The sequence below is a fragment of the Chiloscyllium plagiosum genome, chromosome 47 (assembly GCF_004010195.1).
Source record: "Chiloscyllium plagiosum isolate BGI_BamShark_2017 chromosome 47, ASM401019v2, whole genome shotgun sequence".
In the NCBI taxonomy this organism is placed as follows: Eukaryota; Metazoa; Chordata; class Chondrichthyes; order Orectolobiformes; family Hemiscylliidae; genus Chiloscyllium; species Chiloscyllium plagiosum.
This window is the reverse complement of record NC_057756.1, coordinates 8,417,040-8,432,889: the sequence shown is the minus strand read 5'-3', so window position 1 is coordinate 8,432,889 and position 15,850 is coordinate 8,417,040. Positions and strand designations below refer to the sequence as shown.

At 45.7% G+C, this 15,850-nt stretch overlaps 1 protein-coding gene across 1 annotated transcript in view; it reads left to right on the top strand.

The window, feature by feature from the left end:
* LOC122544263 (sialic acid-binding Ig-like lectin 13) overlaps window positions 1-15,850 on the top strand; it is a 25,330-nt gene that overhangs the window by 3,653 nt on the left and 5,827 nt on the right. The window contains exons 3-7 of the mRNA XM_043683340.1: window positions 6,039-6,404; window positions 7,268-7,561; window positions 8,036-8,317; window positions 12,671-12,767; window positions 14,524-14,608. Coding sequence (XP_043539275.1) covers window positions 6,039-6,404; window positions 7,268-7,561; window positions 8,036-8,317; window positions 12,671-12,767; window positions 14,524-14,608 — 1,124 coding nt within the window. The remainder of the gene's footprint in view (window positions 1-6,038; window positions 6,405-7,267; window positions 7,562-8,035; window positions 8,318-12,670; window positions 12,768-14,523; window positions 14,609-15,850) is intronic.

Here is a 15,850-nt window from a genome sequence, read left to right as displayed (position 1 = left end):
AATCCCTGTACCCCCTCACTATCTCTGTAACCCCCTCCAATCCCTGTACCCTCTCCCTATCTCTGTAACCTTCTCCAATCCCTGTATCTCCTCCATATCTCTGTAACCCCCTCCAATCCCTGCATCCATCCCTATCTCTGTAACCTCCTCCAATCCCTGTACACCCTCCCTATCTCTGTAACCCCCTCCAATCCCCGATTCTTATCCCTCAGCCATAGGGTCCATCTCTGGCCGTCTGATAGCCCTGACCTCCAGGATTCCCTCCCTAAACTTTAGGGACAGGTGTCACATCTGAAGGGGTATGTGCTCGTTTCAGTGATACGTTCCCATGACCATATTGTTGCGTCCTTTAGAAGACTCAGAGAGTTCAGGTTGTGTACCCCTGATTCACCTCTATGAAAGAGAAAACCACAGAAGGAACTATTTCAGTACTGACGAACCATCAGTCCTCAGCTAAGGAATCACCTTCATTCCACTACACCCCCATGTCAATGAATTCCACGGTACTCACCTCTTTTTCCTCTGCCTCCATGCCTACCTTTTCGATCGTGACTCCAACCCACTCTCTGAAGACCCCTTCTCCTGCCTCCAACAAACTCCATCTGCTTTGACACCCTGTACTGGGCTCTCACCCTCCCTCGGCCTCTGCATCTCCGACTGCCATTGCGAAATCAACCTCTCCACCCATTCCAACCTCCTGACTGTCCACTCCCTCTGCTCCAACCCCAACCTCACCAGCAAACCAGAGGACAACGGTGGTTGGACGGCACACTGACCTCTACATTGCTGAGGCCAGATATCAACTCGCTGAAACCTCCTCCTACTGCCCCATTGACCATGAGCCCACCTCTCATCACCAAGCCATTGTCTCTGACACCAACCCCCACCTCATCACCTCAGGCAATCTCCTATCCACAACCTCCAACCTCATTGTTCTCCAACCCCACATTGCCCGGTTCTATCTTTTACCCAAAATTCACAAACCTGACTGCCCCAGTCGACTGGTTGTCTCTGCCTGCTCCTGCCCTATTGAATTCATCTCTGCTTATCTCAAATTGGTAAAAACAATGACTGCAGATGCTGGAAACCAGATTCTGGATCAGTGGTGCTGGAAGAGCACAGCAGTTCAGGCAGCATCCAAGGAGCTTCGAAATCGACGTTTTGGGCAAAAGCCCTTCATCAGGAACCAAGAGTGGAGATGTGGGAAATGGAGGAGATGCGATTGAGGGCTTTGTTGATCATGGGGGAGGGGAAATTATGACCCTTGAAGAAGGAGGACATCTGGGATATCCTGGAGTGAAATCGCTCACCTTGGGAACAGATATGGTGGAAGCGGAGGAATTGGGAGTAATGGATCGTGTTTTTACAGGAAGGGACCCAAACAGTCTGCCTCCAACGACACTCTCATTAGACCAGCAGAATTGCTCCTCACCCTCAACAAATTCTCCTTTGAATCCTCTCAGTTCCTACAAACCAGAATGTTGGTTGTGGGTTCCCACGTGGTTCCCACCTTTCCCCCTGCCTCTTCACAGGGCATGTGGAACAGTCCCTCTACCACAGCTACACCATCGCCCAACTTTCCCTCTGCTACGTTGATAACTGTATTGGGTGCTGCCTTGTGCTCTCATGAGGAGCTTGAACAGTTCATCAATATCACCAAAACCTTCCACCCTGACCTCCAATTCTTCTGGACCATCTCTGACACCTCCTACCCCTTCCTGGACCTTTCTATCTTTGTCTCTGGCAAACTGGAAATCTACTTCAAACCCACGGACTCCCACTGCTACCTTGACTACACTTACTCCCCATCTCCCTTCCAGTAAAAACACGATCCATTACTCCCAATTCCTCTGCTTCCACCATATCTGCTCCCAAGGAGAGCGATTTCACTCCAGGATATCCCAGATGTCCTCCTTCTTCAAGGGTCATAATTTCCCCTCCCCCACGATCAACAAAGCCCTCAATCGCATCTCCTCCATTTCCCACATCTCCACTCTTGGTTCCTACACCCTCAACCACATCAAGGATCAAATCCCAATCCACCTTACTAATCTCCAAATCCAGCGCACCATACTCCAGCATTTTCACCACCTACAGTCAGACCCCACTACCAAAAATACATCTCCCTGCCCACCCCTATCTGCGTTCCATTAGGACGTTCCCTCCACGACTCCTTTGTTAGGTCCACGTTCCCCATCAACCCCTTCTCCACAGCCAGTACCTTCCCTTGCTGCCAGAAAACTGTGCCCACCCCTCCCCTTTCACCTCCGTCCAAGGCCCCCAAAGGACCATTGCAAATTCAGTAGAGATTTACTTGCATATCCTTCGACCTCATTTACTGCATCCGTTGCTCTCGACGTGGTCTCCTCTGATTTGGAGAGACCGAGAGCAAACTTGTGGAACGGTTTAGGAAACATCTCTGGTGCGTACGCACCAACCAACCCCACTTTCTGGTGGCCAGCCATTTCAATCCCCTTTCCACCCCCCTGATGACATGCCCTTTCTGGGCTTCCTCCACTGCTTAAGCAAGGCCACCCACAAACAGCAGGGGGAAGGACACCTCAACTCCCGCCTTGGGACCCTGCAACCACATGGCCTCAACATAGAATTCACCAGTTTCCAAATCTCCCCACCCCATCCCAGATCCAACCCTCTGACTCGGCACCACTCTCTTGATCTGACCATCTTCCTTCCCACCTATCTGCTCCACCCTTCCCATCGACCGATCACAATCACCTCCTACCTTTCCCCTCAGCTGCTCCCCCCCACCTTTTAATTATCAGCCCCCTTCCCCCTCCTCAGTCCTGATGAAATGTCCTGCCCAAAATGTTGACTCTCCTGCTCCTCGGCGCTGCCTGACCTGCTGTGCTTTTCCAGCTACAAGCTTTATCGACTCTCACTATCTCCTAGTGTGAACTCTTTGAAAGGTCGCTCCAAATAGAGCCCCTCGGCCTCCACCCCCCACCCCACCCACCCCCACCGGCTCTTTTCCATCACTGCCCTGCAGACTGCTCACTTGGGCTATTCCTCACACTGCATGTAAAAGCCCTGTGCTCCTCCTAGATCTGAGGAAGAGTCATACCGAACTCGAAAGGTAGCCCCCCTTTTCGTCTCCATGTCTCTTGCTGGATCTGTGAGATTCTCTCATGTCCTCTGTGCCTGATGCAGCACTTCTCCCAACAGCATGAGCCGTGGCCGTCACTGCTTGGACACATGGCCACATCCTAACTCTTTTAGAATTAGAATTAGAATCCCGACATTGTGGAAACAGGCCCTTCTGTCCAACAAGTCCACACTGCCCCTTCCAAAGAGTATCCCACCCAGACTCATTATCCTGCATTTACCCCTGACTAATGCACGTCACTTACACATCCCTGGGTACTATGGGGCAATTTAGCACGGCCAATCCGCCCAAACCTGCACATCCCTTGGCACTATGGGACAATTTAGCATGGCCAATCCACCCTAACCTGCACATCCCTGGGCACTATGGGATGCAGGCCCGAAGGGCAGAATGGCCTACTCCTGCACCTATTGTCTATTATCCCCTGGACACGATGGGACAATTTAGCATGGCCAATCCACCCTAACCTGCACATCCCAGGGCACTATGGGATGCAGGCCTGAAGGGCAGAATGGCCTACTCCTGAACCTATTGTTTATTACCACCTGGGCACTATGGGACAATTTATGGGCCAATCCATCCTAACCTGCACACCCCTGGACACTATGGGACAATTTAGCATGGCCAATCCACCTTAACCTGCACATCCCTGGGCACTATGGGACAATTTAACATGGCCAATCCACCCTAACCTGCACAACTCTGGGCACTATGGGACAATTTAACATGGCCAATCCACCCTAACCTGCACAACTCTGGGCACTATGGGACAATTTAGCACGGCCCATCCACCCTAATCTACGCATCCCTGGACACGATGGGACAATTTAGTATGGCCAATCCACCCTAACCTGCACATCCCTGGGCACTATGGGACAATTTAGTATGGCCAATCCATCCTAACCTGCACCTCCCTGGGCCCTATGGGACAATTTAGCATAGCCAATCCACCCTAGCCTACGCATCCCTGGACACTATGGGACAATTTAGCATGGCCAATCCACCCTAACCTACGCATCCCTGGGCACTATGGGACATTTTAGCATGGCCAATCCACCCTAACCTACGCATCCCTGGACATGATGGGACAATTTAGCATGGCCAATCCACCCTAACCTGCACATCCCTGGACACTATGGGACAATTTAGCATGGCCAATCCACCCTAACCTGCATATCCCTGGGCACTATGGGACAATTTAGCATGGCCAATTCACCTGACCTGCACATGTTTGGATTGTGGGAAGAAATTGGAGCACCTGAAGGAAACCCACGCAGACACGGGGAGAATGTGCAAACTCCACACAGACAGTCGCCCAGGGCTGGGATCGAACCCGGATCCTTGGCACTGAGCCACCGTGCCGCCGCATTCTATTTGCTGAAGGGTTCCTCTTGCCATTTTTAGTTGGATTTTTTCACCACTGCCTCACAGTGACAGCCTCGTGTTATGTTCTCTCCACACAATCCAAACCTTTCAGTATCTCAACAATCTCAAGGAGGTCACCTTTCAGCCTTCTGTTCTCTTGCTTAAAAAAGCATGAAGTCCCCCAGGTCCTGAGGAGATCAATACCAGAATGCTGAGGGAGGTGAGGGAGAAAATCATATCAACTAGTCAAGATGTCCAGCCTCGCATTGATCACATTGGACTGCATGTATTAATGATTTGTCCATTCCACAAGTTAACTAATGTCTTCCTGTTGTTGTGCCACCTTCCAGCCACTAAATTTGGTGTTCTGCCCAAGTTTAGAAATTATGGTCTTGCTCCAAATTGCTCATGCAATCTGTCAGCAGGCCCTCTTTGCCTCTCCTGTTGAATTCAGCACATTTATAGAAGGACACGTTCTAATGTTGGTTCCTATTCAATTTTAATAAAAAGGCAGTGAGACCATCTGTGAAAGTTGTGCACCCAACAACGATGGGTATCCTCTGACATGTGCAAAACTCATGCTAGAGGCTTTTTGCTTGACTGTTTCATAGTGTCTGCTGGAGGAGGGTCAGTGCTGAACTTGGGGATGATAGGATAGTGAAGGCAGCATTTGGTATGCTTTCCTTTAATGGTCAGAATATTGAGTACAGGAGTTGGGAGTCATGTTGTGGCTGTACAGGACATTGGTTAGGCCACTGTTGGAATATTGTGTGCAATTCTGTTCTCTTTCCTATCGGAAAGATGTTGTGAAACTTGAAAGAGTTCAGAAAAGATTTACAAAGATGTTGCCAGGGTTGGAGGATTTGAGCTATAGGGAGAGGCTGAACAGGCTGGGGCTGTTTTCCCTGGAGTGTCGGAGGCTGAGGGGTAACCTTATAGAGGTTTACAAAATTATGAGGGGCATGGATAGGATAAATAGACAACGTCTTTTCCCTGGGGTCGGGGAGTCCACAACTAGAGGGCATAGGTTTAGGGTGAGAGGGGAAAGATATAAAAGAGACTGAAGGGGCAACTTTTTCACACAGAGGGTGGTACGTGTATGGAATGAGCTGCCAGAGGAAGTGGTGGAGGCTGGTACAATTGCAACATTGAAAAGGCATCTGGATGGACATATGAATAGGAAGGGTTTGGAGGGATATGGGCCGGGTGCTGGCAGGTGGGACTAGATTGGGTTGGGATATCTGGTCGGCATAGACGGGTTGGACCGAAGGGTCTGTTTCGGTGCTGTACATCTCTATGACTCTCTGAGTTGGCCTCCAATGTTGCATTGGAATCAGCAATACAACAATGTGGAGTCTGGATCAGAGATGATTCCTCAGACAATGAGGATCCAAAGAGATCCCTTTTCCAGTGCGGGTACATTGATATCACTTTGACACTGAGCATCCGAAAAGATCGCTCAGGCAATGAGGATCCAGGAAATTCCTTTACAATTAGATTTGGAATCTCTGTTAATACTGTTGCTAAATAGTGTTATTTCTCTGCCCAGCTGGACTGGCACAAGAATGGAAAGCCAATACTCCAGGTGAGGTGGTGGCACAGGAAGGTTCCTGTGCACAGATTCCATGCCGCTACAGTTACCCTTCACATCTGGCAAACCAATCGCGAGTCGGAATTTGGTTTAATAATGAGGATCAGAGAACACTGCCAACTGTTTTTCACTCCAAGGATCACAGTCGTGAGTTGGCACGGTTCCGCCATCGGACCCAGCTGTCTGGTGACTTGAAAGACGGAGACTGTTCCCTGATTATGAACAACATCACACGGGAAGATGCAGGATCCTATTATTTCAGAGTAGAATTTGACAATGCGAACAGTTACAGCTACCGTCCTGTCACTCAGCTTCACGTTTCTGGTAAGAACTGTGTTATAATGACACAACTATTCACATCCAGCATTCAAGTGGAATTAACACAAACTGCAACATTTACTGATGAATACAGAGTTTATTATGACACAGTGGCTGATCTCAATAACTTGGTGATAACTTCCAGTTCAGTCACAGAGCAACCTCTTACGCTGACTTCAATGTCAGTGATTAAATATGTTGACTGTGCCCATCGGTGCTATCAGGTTGTCCATTCCCAACCATCTCCCTGATCCTGTTTAAAGATCTTGCACAGTCAAAGGAAAGACTGACATACTTAAAGTGTTTTTAAGCTCAGAGTGTTCCCAGAGATGTCAAGCTGATGAACCTTGCAGAATGGTCACCATTTAGAAGCGAGTCTGTGCAGCAGGTTCCCGCAAGCAGACCCCTGAAGAATAAAAAAATTGTCCTGACGAAGAGTCACCAAACCCGAAACTTTAACCTTGCTTTCTTCCCACAGGTAACGCCAGAACTTTAATTTTCTCCAGCATATTTTTATTCCTGTGATGAGAAAGAAAAATCTGTTCATGTTCTATGTGCTGGCTTAGAAATACATTCAAATTGTCTTTTTGCTGTCTTGTTCAGGATTTAGTCTACTTTTTAAAGTGACTTTTGAATAAGAGCTAGTTTTGCCCAAGTAGGGAACTCAGATTCAACCCGACTTCAGTGTAATCCAGAAGCAGCTCAGAAACACAAATTCCACACTAATCAGAAATTGCTCCCTGATCATTATAATTTCTCAGCTCTGATATTGTCCTTGTAAACATGCTTTCCTATGTAGGTCTGTGATTTATATTTGAGCTGTTGCTTCACATTATATACATCTAAAGGATCCATTCTCTATGTGTTAGATTTCAAAGATAAACCCACGATATTCCCTGAGGAAATTATCGCTGGGAAGCGTATGAACTTAAGTTGCACCTTCAACACAACGTGCAATGGAACAGCTCCTGTCTTAGCCTGGGACACTCCCACTGCCGTACCTGGATCAGTCTCAAACACTGTAACTCAGCATGGTGTCACTCTGACCTATACTTCTGTTCTGAGCCTGATCCCATCACCCAGACACCAGGGACAAACTCTCACCTGCAGAGTGAGTTATCCAACTGTTTCATCAGAGCAGCCCTTCGTACTGACAGTGCAATGTAAGTATGCACATCCTTCATTATTTATGTTGTGCACAGCAGGATCTCACACTGTGGTGACAGCAGGATTTTTTTTTATTCTTTAAATTGTCCAGCGAGAAATAGCCATTCAATATTGCTATGGGAACATCGATAAGTAGAGCAGACAGAATCAGTTTCATATCTTGGACGGAATATATCATTATCGTCAGTACGGCACATTTTCAGCACTGACCCTCCGACAGTGCGGCACCCCCTTAGCACTGACCCTCCGACCGTGTGGCGCTCCCTCAGCACTGACCCTCCGAGAGTGTGGCACTCCTTTAGTGCTGACCCTTCAACAACATGCCACTCCGATTCTACTAAAATGAACTACCTTTGGTTATGTGATTGGTGGTGAATGCACTTTCATTCACATTGCACCTTTCATTATCCCATGGTCTCTCAAAGTGCTTCACAGACAATGTGTGTTAACTGATCTTAATTTGGTTTTAGACTCACCACGGAATCTCACAATTACTTTCCTTCGTGTGATTGAAGATTCATTGATCAATTCACCTAATAGGAATTCTACAATGATAATCTGCTCTGTGGAGAGTTTCCCAGCTTCTAACTTGACATGGAGACATCTTCATGTGATAATGAACAGAACAAGTTCCAACAATGAGCTGTGGTTGGAGATTCCTCACATTACGTACAGGGCGACTCGAGATTATCAGTGTGTGGCAGAGAATGAACATGGAGCAGTGGAGGGCTCCATAACCATCACAGTGGATCGTGAGTGTACACAGACTTCAACAACTGTTTAATGATCAACAAATTGGCATCTGTAAGAATTGTGGGTTTCGCAAAGGCACTTTGGCTGTAATTGTGTCAATAACCGATGTGGGTTTGCCTGATTGAGGAGTCACCAGCAGTTACGTGCCTACACTCAGAAACACACAGACACACACATTCATGCACACAATTACACACACTCACAAGCACACACTGAAAAAACACACACATTACTGTATCATAATTTCACTTGGAAGTATACATTGATAATCATGTCCTACCATTCTACAAGCTGTCACAAAATGAATAACTGTATAAAATTGCAACAAGATCAGCAAAATGACAAATTTGCCTAACTGATGGAGAAAGGTAATTTATATCAGGTTTCATCATTTACAGAAAATAACTCTACTTATTGTAATCCACTTAAGTCTATCAGAAACAGGGAAAGTACAGGATTTCTGATATACAATTTAAACAATATCCTTCAAAAATCCCAAATATGCCATTAATCAATTGGGATTATAAAAAAAAGTCATATGCTTTGACAAACATACTATTGATGAGGAAAGAATATTCACAAGGAACTATCTTGTTAGCTTTAAATAAAATTTAATAGACATTTATCGGGATATTGAGTATAAGAGCTGGCAGGTCATGTTCAAATTGTACAAGACATTGGTTTGGCCGCATGTAGAGTACTGTGTACAGTTCTGGTCGCCACATTACCAAAAGGATGTGGACGCTTTGGAGAGGGTGCAGAGAAGGTTTACGTGGATGTTGCCGGGTATGGAAGAGGCTAGCTATGAAGAGAGGTTGAGTAGGTTAGGTTTGTTTTCATTAGAAAAAAGGAGATTGAGGGGAGACCTGATTGAGGTTTACAAAATCATGAAGGGTATAGATAGGGTGGATAGAGACAAGCTTTTTCCCAGGGTGAGAGATTCAATAACGTGAGGTCACACTTTCAAGATGAGAGGTGAAAGGTTTAAGGGGGATACACTCAGCAAGTACTTTACACAGAGGGTGGTAGGTGGCTGAAACGCGTTGCCAGCAGGGGTAATTGAGGCAGGCATGGTAAGTTCATTTAAGATGCGTCTGGACAGATGCATGAGTAGGTGGGGAGCAGAGGGATACAGATCCTTAGGAATTGGGCGATAGGTTTAGACAGTGGATTTGGATCGGCACAGGTTTGGAGGGCCGAAGGGCCTGTTCCTGGGCTGTAAATTTTCTTTGTTCTTTAATTTTAAGTAAATAGTTGCTACAGGGTAAAAATGGACAGTCAGCGGGGTAGTATGTGTCTGCTGAAAATTGTGGGAATTTAGAGACAGTTGGAACGTCTCTGATGACAACATCTGCAGGAAGTGTGTCCAATTGCAGCTCTGTCAGACCTCATGGATAAGTTGGAGTGGCAGTTGGACACACCTAGGAGCATGCAGGAAGTGGAAAGTGTCATAGAGAGGAGCTTTAGAGACATGGTCACACCCAAGCTTCAGGCAGATGGATGGGTGACTGCTAGAAGGAACAAGCAGACAGTGCAGGATTCCCCTGTAGCTAACCCACTCTCTAACAAGTATACTACATTGGATACTGTGAGGTGGGGGTATTGCCTATCAGGGGATAGTGAAAGCAGTAGCCAGAGCAATGGTACCTCTTTGTTGTTCAGCAGGGAGGGTCAAAGTGCAGGAGAGTAGCTGTAATATGGGACTTTATAGTCAGATGTACACCTTGATGGCTGCGAAAGAGACTCCAGGACTGTTTATTGCCTTCCTGGTGTCAGGATTAAGGGAGTCTCTGAGTGGGCATGGGATATTCTCAAAAGGGAAGGTAAGCAGCCAGAGGTTGTGGTATACATTGGTACCTACAACGTAGGCATGAAGCGTGACAAATGTCCTGCAAAGGGAAAATCCTGTAAAGCAGGACTTGGGATTACTCCCTGTGCCAGGAGATCAGGAATAGGTAGATGGTACAATTGAATGCGTGACTAAAGAGCTTATGGTGGAGGGAAGGTTTCAGCTATGTAGATCATTGGATTGTCTTCAAGGGCATGTGGGACCTCAATAATGAGAGCGGGTTGCATCTAAACTGGATGGACACCAATATCCTGGCAGGGAGGTTTATTAGTGCCACTCGGGAGGGTTTAAACTAGTGTGGCAGGGGATAGAGAGCAGAGCTGTAGGTCAGCACATGAAATGACTTGAGGAGTTAGAGACTAAAGCCAGTAAGGCTAAGGGGAAGAACAGTCCCCTGTTACTGGAGAGAGGTTACTGAACTTGGCAGGGCTGTCTGTCTGAAGTGCATTTGTTTTAATGCGAACAGCATGACAGGTAAGGTGGATGAACTTAGAATTTGGATCAGTATATATAACTATGATGTTGTAGCTATTACGGATACATGACTGGCAACTCAGTATTCCATGATTGAGGTGGTTCAGTCAAAATAGAAGACTGTGTAGAGGAGATGGGGGAATTGCTGATTCAGGAGAGAGAATGACTTGGAGGGCTCATCCAGTGATGCCATATGGGTAGAACTCAGGAATAGAAAGAATGCAATCTCTTCATAGAACATAGAAAAATACAGCACAGAACCGGCCCTTCTGCCTACGATGTTGTGCCGAAGATTAATCCTAATGTAAAATCAAATAACCTTACCTACGCACCCCTCAACTCACTGCTCTCCATGTGCCTGTCCAGCAGGCACTTAAATATCCCTAATGACCCTGCTTCCACCACCACAGCGAGCAACACATTCCATGCATTCACAACTCTCTGCGTAAATAACTTACCTCTGACGTTTCTTCTATACCTTCCTCCTAATATCTTAAAACTATGACCTCTCGTCCTAGTCAATCCTGCCCTGGGGAAAAGTCTCTGGCTATTGACTCTATCCATGCCTCTCATTACCTGTATACCTCGATCAGGTCTCCTCTCTTCCTCCTTCTCACCAGAAAGAAAAATCCAAGCTTAGTCAACCTCTCTTCATAAGACAAGCTCTCCAGTCCAGGTAGCATCCTGGTAAACCTTCTTTGCACCCTCTCCAAAGCCTCTGTATCTTTCCTATAGAGTCCTTTCTTCGATGGGATTGTACAACAAATCCAGTTGCTCCAGTTTCCTCCCACGGTCCGGGTATGTGCAGACTGGGTGGATTGGCCATGCTGGATTCCCTGTGGTGTTTGGGGATGGGTGTGTTGGGTGCAATAGTCAGGGGTAAGTATAGAATAATAGGTGGAGGGAAATGGGCCAGGGTGGGTTACGCTTCAGAGGGCCGGTGTGGATTTGTTGGGCCGAAGGGCCTGTTTCCACACTGTAGGGATTCTATGATTTTGAGTCTCCCAACAGCCAGAGGGAGATAGAGGTACAGTTATGTGAACAGATTATGGAAAAATGTAAAAACAGCAGGGTTATGTAGTGGATAACTTTAACTTTCCCTATAATGACTGGGACTCAAGTAGTGGGACTGGCACTCGAGAGGCATAGATGGGGTTAAGGGATGGGGTTGGGTGGTGGATTTGTTCGGTTTGTCCAGGGAGGTTTCTTGAAGTAATATGTAAGTAGTCAGCTAGGGAAGGGGCAATATTAGATCTGGTACTGGGGAATGAGTCTGGCTAGGTATTCGAAGGTTCAGTAAGGGAGCATTTTGGGATCAAAATTCTGTACGCTTTATAAATTCGGGGAAGATTAACTACAACAATATTAGGCAGGAACTGAAGAAAGTAGAATGTTTTGGGAGATGCACACAACATGCTGTCAAACACAGAGTAAGAGACATACTCAAACAAGCAATACATGGAAGCACACTCACACAGAGAAGAACATGTGATACACTGGATGTAGGTTTGCTTGCTGAGCTGCAAGGGTCATTTCCAGACATTTCGTCACCCTACTAGGTAACATGTTCAGTGGGCCTCAGGTGAAGCACTGCTGATAATTCCTGCTTTCTGTTTATATGTTTGGGTTTCTTTGGGTTGGTGATGTCATTTTCTGTAGTGATGTCATTTCCTGTGGTGAAGTCACTTCCGGTGACACAGAGAAACGCACAGAGAAAAAGAGGCGCATAAACAGACAATACACAGACACGTACAAAGAAACACGCTCTCAAACAAACACGATACATAACACATAGAGAGAAATATGCAGTTACAGAGAAATACGCAATAGGCAGACATTCACAGAAACCCTCACCAAATACACACACACACTTGCGCTTTCTACTGGCATCTCCAATAATCAAGTTGTTCCTCAGCCTGTCATTGTCCAATTCGACTTGATCAGAGGGACTCACAGGTAAGGTCAGAATGATGAAAGGTGCACCTGAGCACCCTTGTAAAACTGCTCAGTCACTGGTTCATTCTTCCAGGTCAAGCTTTCGGTGAATGGAAAGCAGGATTGTTTGGAGCTGGAATCACTTTGAGTGTTGGACTGAGTGCATTCTTCATCTTCAGATGTATGCGAACGTAAGTGCAAGGGTTTTATTAGTCGTTTCTCATCCTGCTGAGTTCAAACATCTCTCTTTCAAGAAGGAATTTGTCATTCAAAACCTCCCAATCCAAGTCATTGGGAATTAAATAACCACACCCAATATAGGAAATGCACCAGCCAATTTATGGAGAGCAAGTTTCACAAATATCAACATGACATCAGTCGGATAACCTGTTGTTAGTCATGTTGGGATTTGAAAGTTTCATCAGACAGTAAGGTGCTCGTTCAGTACTGCTACTGACAATATCAACTGCAAGTGTGACAGATGTTATGAGATGCTTGCAAGTTCCCTAGGATGGTTACTTTTAATTTGGGATGTGCCTCGTGCTGGGGCCACCATTACTTACAGTATATATTAATGATTTGATGAGAAAAGAGAATGTACATTGGCGATGTTTTCAGATGACTCAAAAGTAGGTGGAAAAGCAAGCGGTGAAGATGACACTAAGCATGGGATACAGACAAGTTAAGATGGTGGGCAAAATCTTGGCAGATGGAACATAAGGTGGGGAGATGTGAGACTGTGCACTTTAGCAGGAAGAACTGAGGAATTAAAAATGTTTTTTAATGGAGAAAACCTGCAGAAAACACAGAGGGATTGGGAGTCCTTGTTCATGAATCGAAGGAATGATCTAATGATAGGGAAGGTTCACTTGTCGGATCCAGGGTATGGAGGGACTGTCTTATGAGAGGTTGGGTAGGTTGGAACTGTACTTGCTGGAATATAGACAAATAAGAGGAGACTTTATTGAAACACTCAAGATTCTTAGGACACCTGACAGGGTAGATGCAGAAAGATTATTGCCCCTTGTGGGACCAGAGGGACATAACCTCAAAGTAAGGTGTCACACAGTTCCAACAAATATGAGGAGGAATTTCCTCCCTCAGAGAGGAGTAAATCTATGGAATTCTTTACTGCAGAAGGTAATCAAGGCTTGGTCATTAAGCATATTCAAGGCTGAGGTAGACAGGTTTTTAAGTAAGGGGAATCAAAGGTTATAGGAAAAAAGCAGGAAAGTGGATTATCAGATCAGTCAAGAAGGGTGGAGTAGACTCAATGGGCTGAATGGCCTAATTCTGTCCCTGCATCTAATGGCCTTATATGCAAGTCTTCCAATCACTGGTTACTGGCTTCAAACAGGATCCCATTTCCTTGTGAAAAAAATGGGTCAGAAAATTGGGACAACCTGTCAAAGGTCATGAAACCAAATGCGGCGCTCATAAATATACAGCATGTTAATATGTTGACACTGTGACTCTGCTGTCACAAGTACTGTCAGAGGTTCAAATAAGAAATCGTGCAGTGAGAATGAGAGCTTTCTGACTCGATTTATTTCTGGCCATGATCATGAAAGTAATACGTCACATTCTCTTTGCCTCGCTCTTTTCTTCCTCCTTTGCTGTCTCACTCACTCTTTCTTTCTTCACTGGTGCTCAATCTCTTACCCTTGTCCTCTTGAGCACTGTCCAGTTCCTTAGTGATTTAAAGAGTGCAGAGTAACATCTGCTCCTGCAGAAGTTCCCTCTTCACCCACTGGAGGGAACAGTGAATGACAACTTAATGTCAGTGACTGCCCAGCCTTACACTGCAATATCGTCACAGAAACAGCACACAAAGGTTAATGGTTTACTAACAATGAAAGATAAAGGTCCGGCATTCCAGAAAAAGGGTTTTTACACTTCCTGATTCAACCCAGCGTGAAACATCAATTGTTTCCAATTAAATTACAGAGCAAGAAACACAGGAAGAGACCATTCAGCCCAAACCAAGCATGTGGGCAGAGACGTCCAAGAGGAACAGCTGGACAAGTCCAGGGTAAGTAATGTCATTACTGGAATTCACTTCCATGACTAATGGGAAGGGCCAGAGAAAATAATTTATTTGCATGGTGTCAATAATTCAGTATCGATAATTAAACACCACACTATTCAGCATCGATAACCAAACCCTACACCGTTCACTGTTGATAATCAAACCCATTCAGTATTGATAACCGAACCCCACGCCATTCAGTATCGATAATCAAACCCCATTCAGTATTCATAACCAAACCCCACACTGTTCAGTATCGATAATCAAACTCCATTCAGTATTGATAATCAAACCCCACACGATTCAGTATCGATAATGAAACCCATTCAGTATTGATAACCGAACCCCACACCGTTCAGTATCGATAATCAAACCCCATTCAGTATTGATAATCGAACCCCACACCATTCAGTATCGATAATCAAACCCAATTTAGTATTGATAACCAAACCCCGCACTGTTCAGTATCGATAATCAAACCCCATTCAGTATCGGTAATCAAACCCCACACCGTTCAATATCGATAACCAAACCCCACACCGTTCATTATCGATAATCAAACTTGAATCAAATCAAATCAAACTTGATTCAAACCTCCTTCGAGCAGAAGATTTGAATGGAGCTGTTTTTGTAAGGTGTGTTCAGGAGGGTTTCCTAACTCAGTACGTTGACAGGCCGACGAGGGGAGAGGCCATTCTTGACTTAGTGCTCGGAAATGAGCCGGGGCAGGTATCAGATCTTTTGGTGGGTGAGCATTTTGGTGATAGTGACCATAACTGCCTCACATTCAACACAGCTATGGAGAAGGAGAGGATTAGGCAAAATGGGAGGATATTTAATTGGGGAAGAGGGAACTATGATACGATTAGACATGAATTAGGAAGCATGGATTGGGAGCAATTGTTCCATGGTAAAGGCATTATAGAAATGTGGAGACTGTTTAAGGAAAAGTTGTTGCAAGTGATGAATAAATATGTCCCTCTGAGACAGGCAAGAAGGGGTAAGATAAAGGAACTTTGGATGACGAGAACGGTGGAGCTTCTCGTCAAAAGGAAGAAGGTAGCTTACAAAAGGTGGAGGTAGCGAGGGTCAAGCTCAGCTCTAGAGGATTACAGGCAGGCGAGGAAGGAGCTTAAAAATGGTCTGAGGAGAGCCAGGAGAGGGCATGAGAAAGGCTTGGCAGAACAGATTAGGGAGAACACAAAGGCATTTTACACTTATGTGAGGAATAAGAGAATGGTCAAA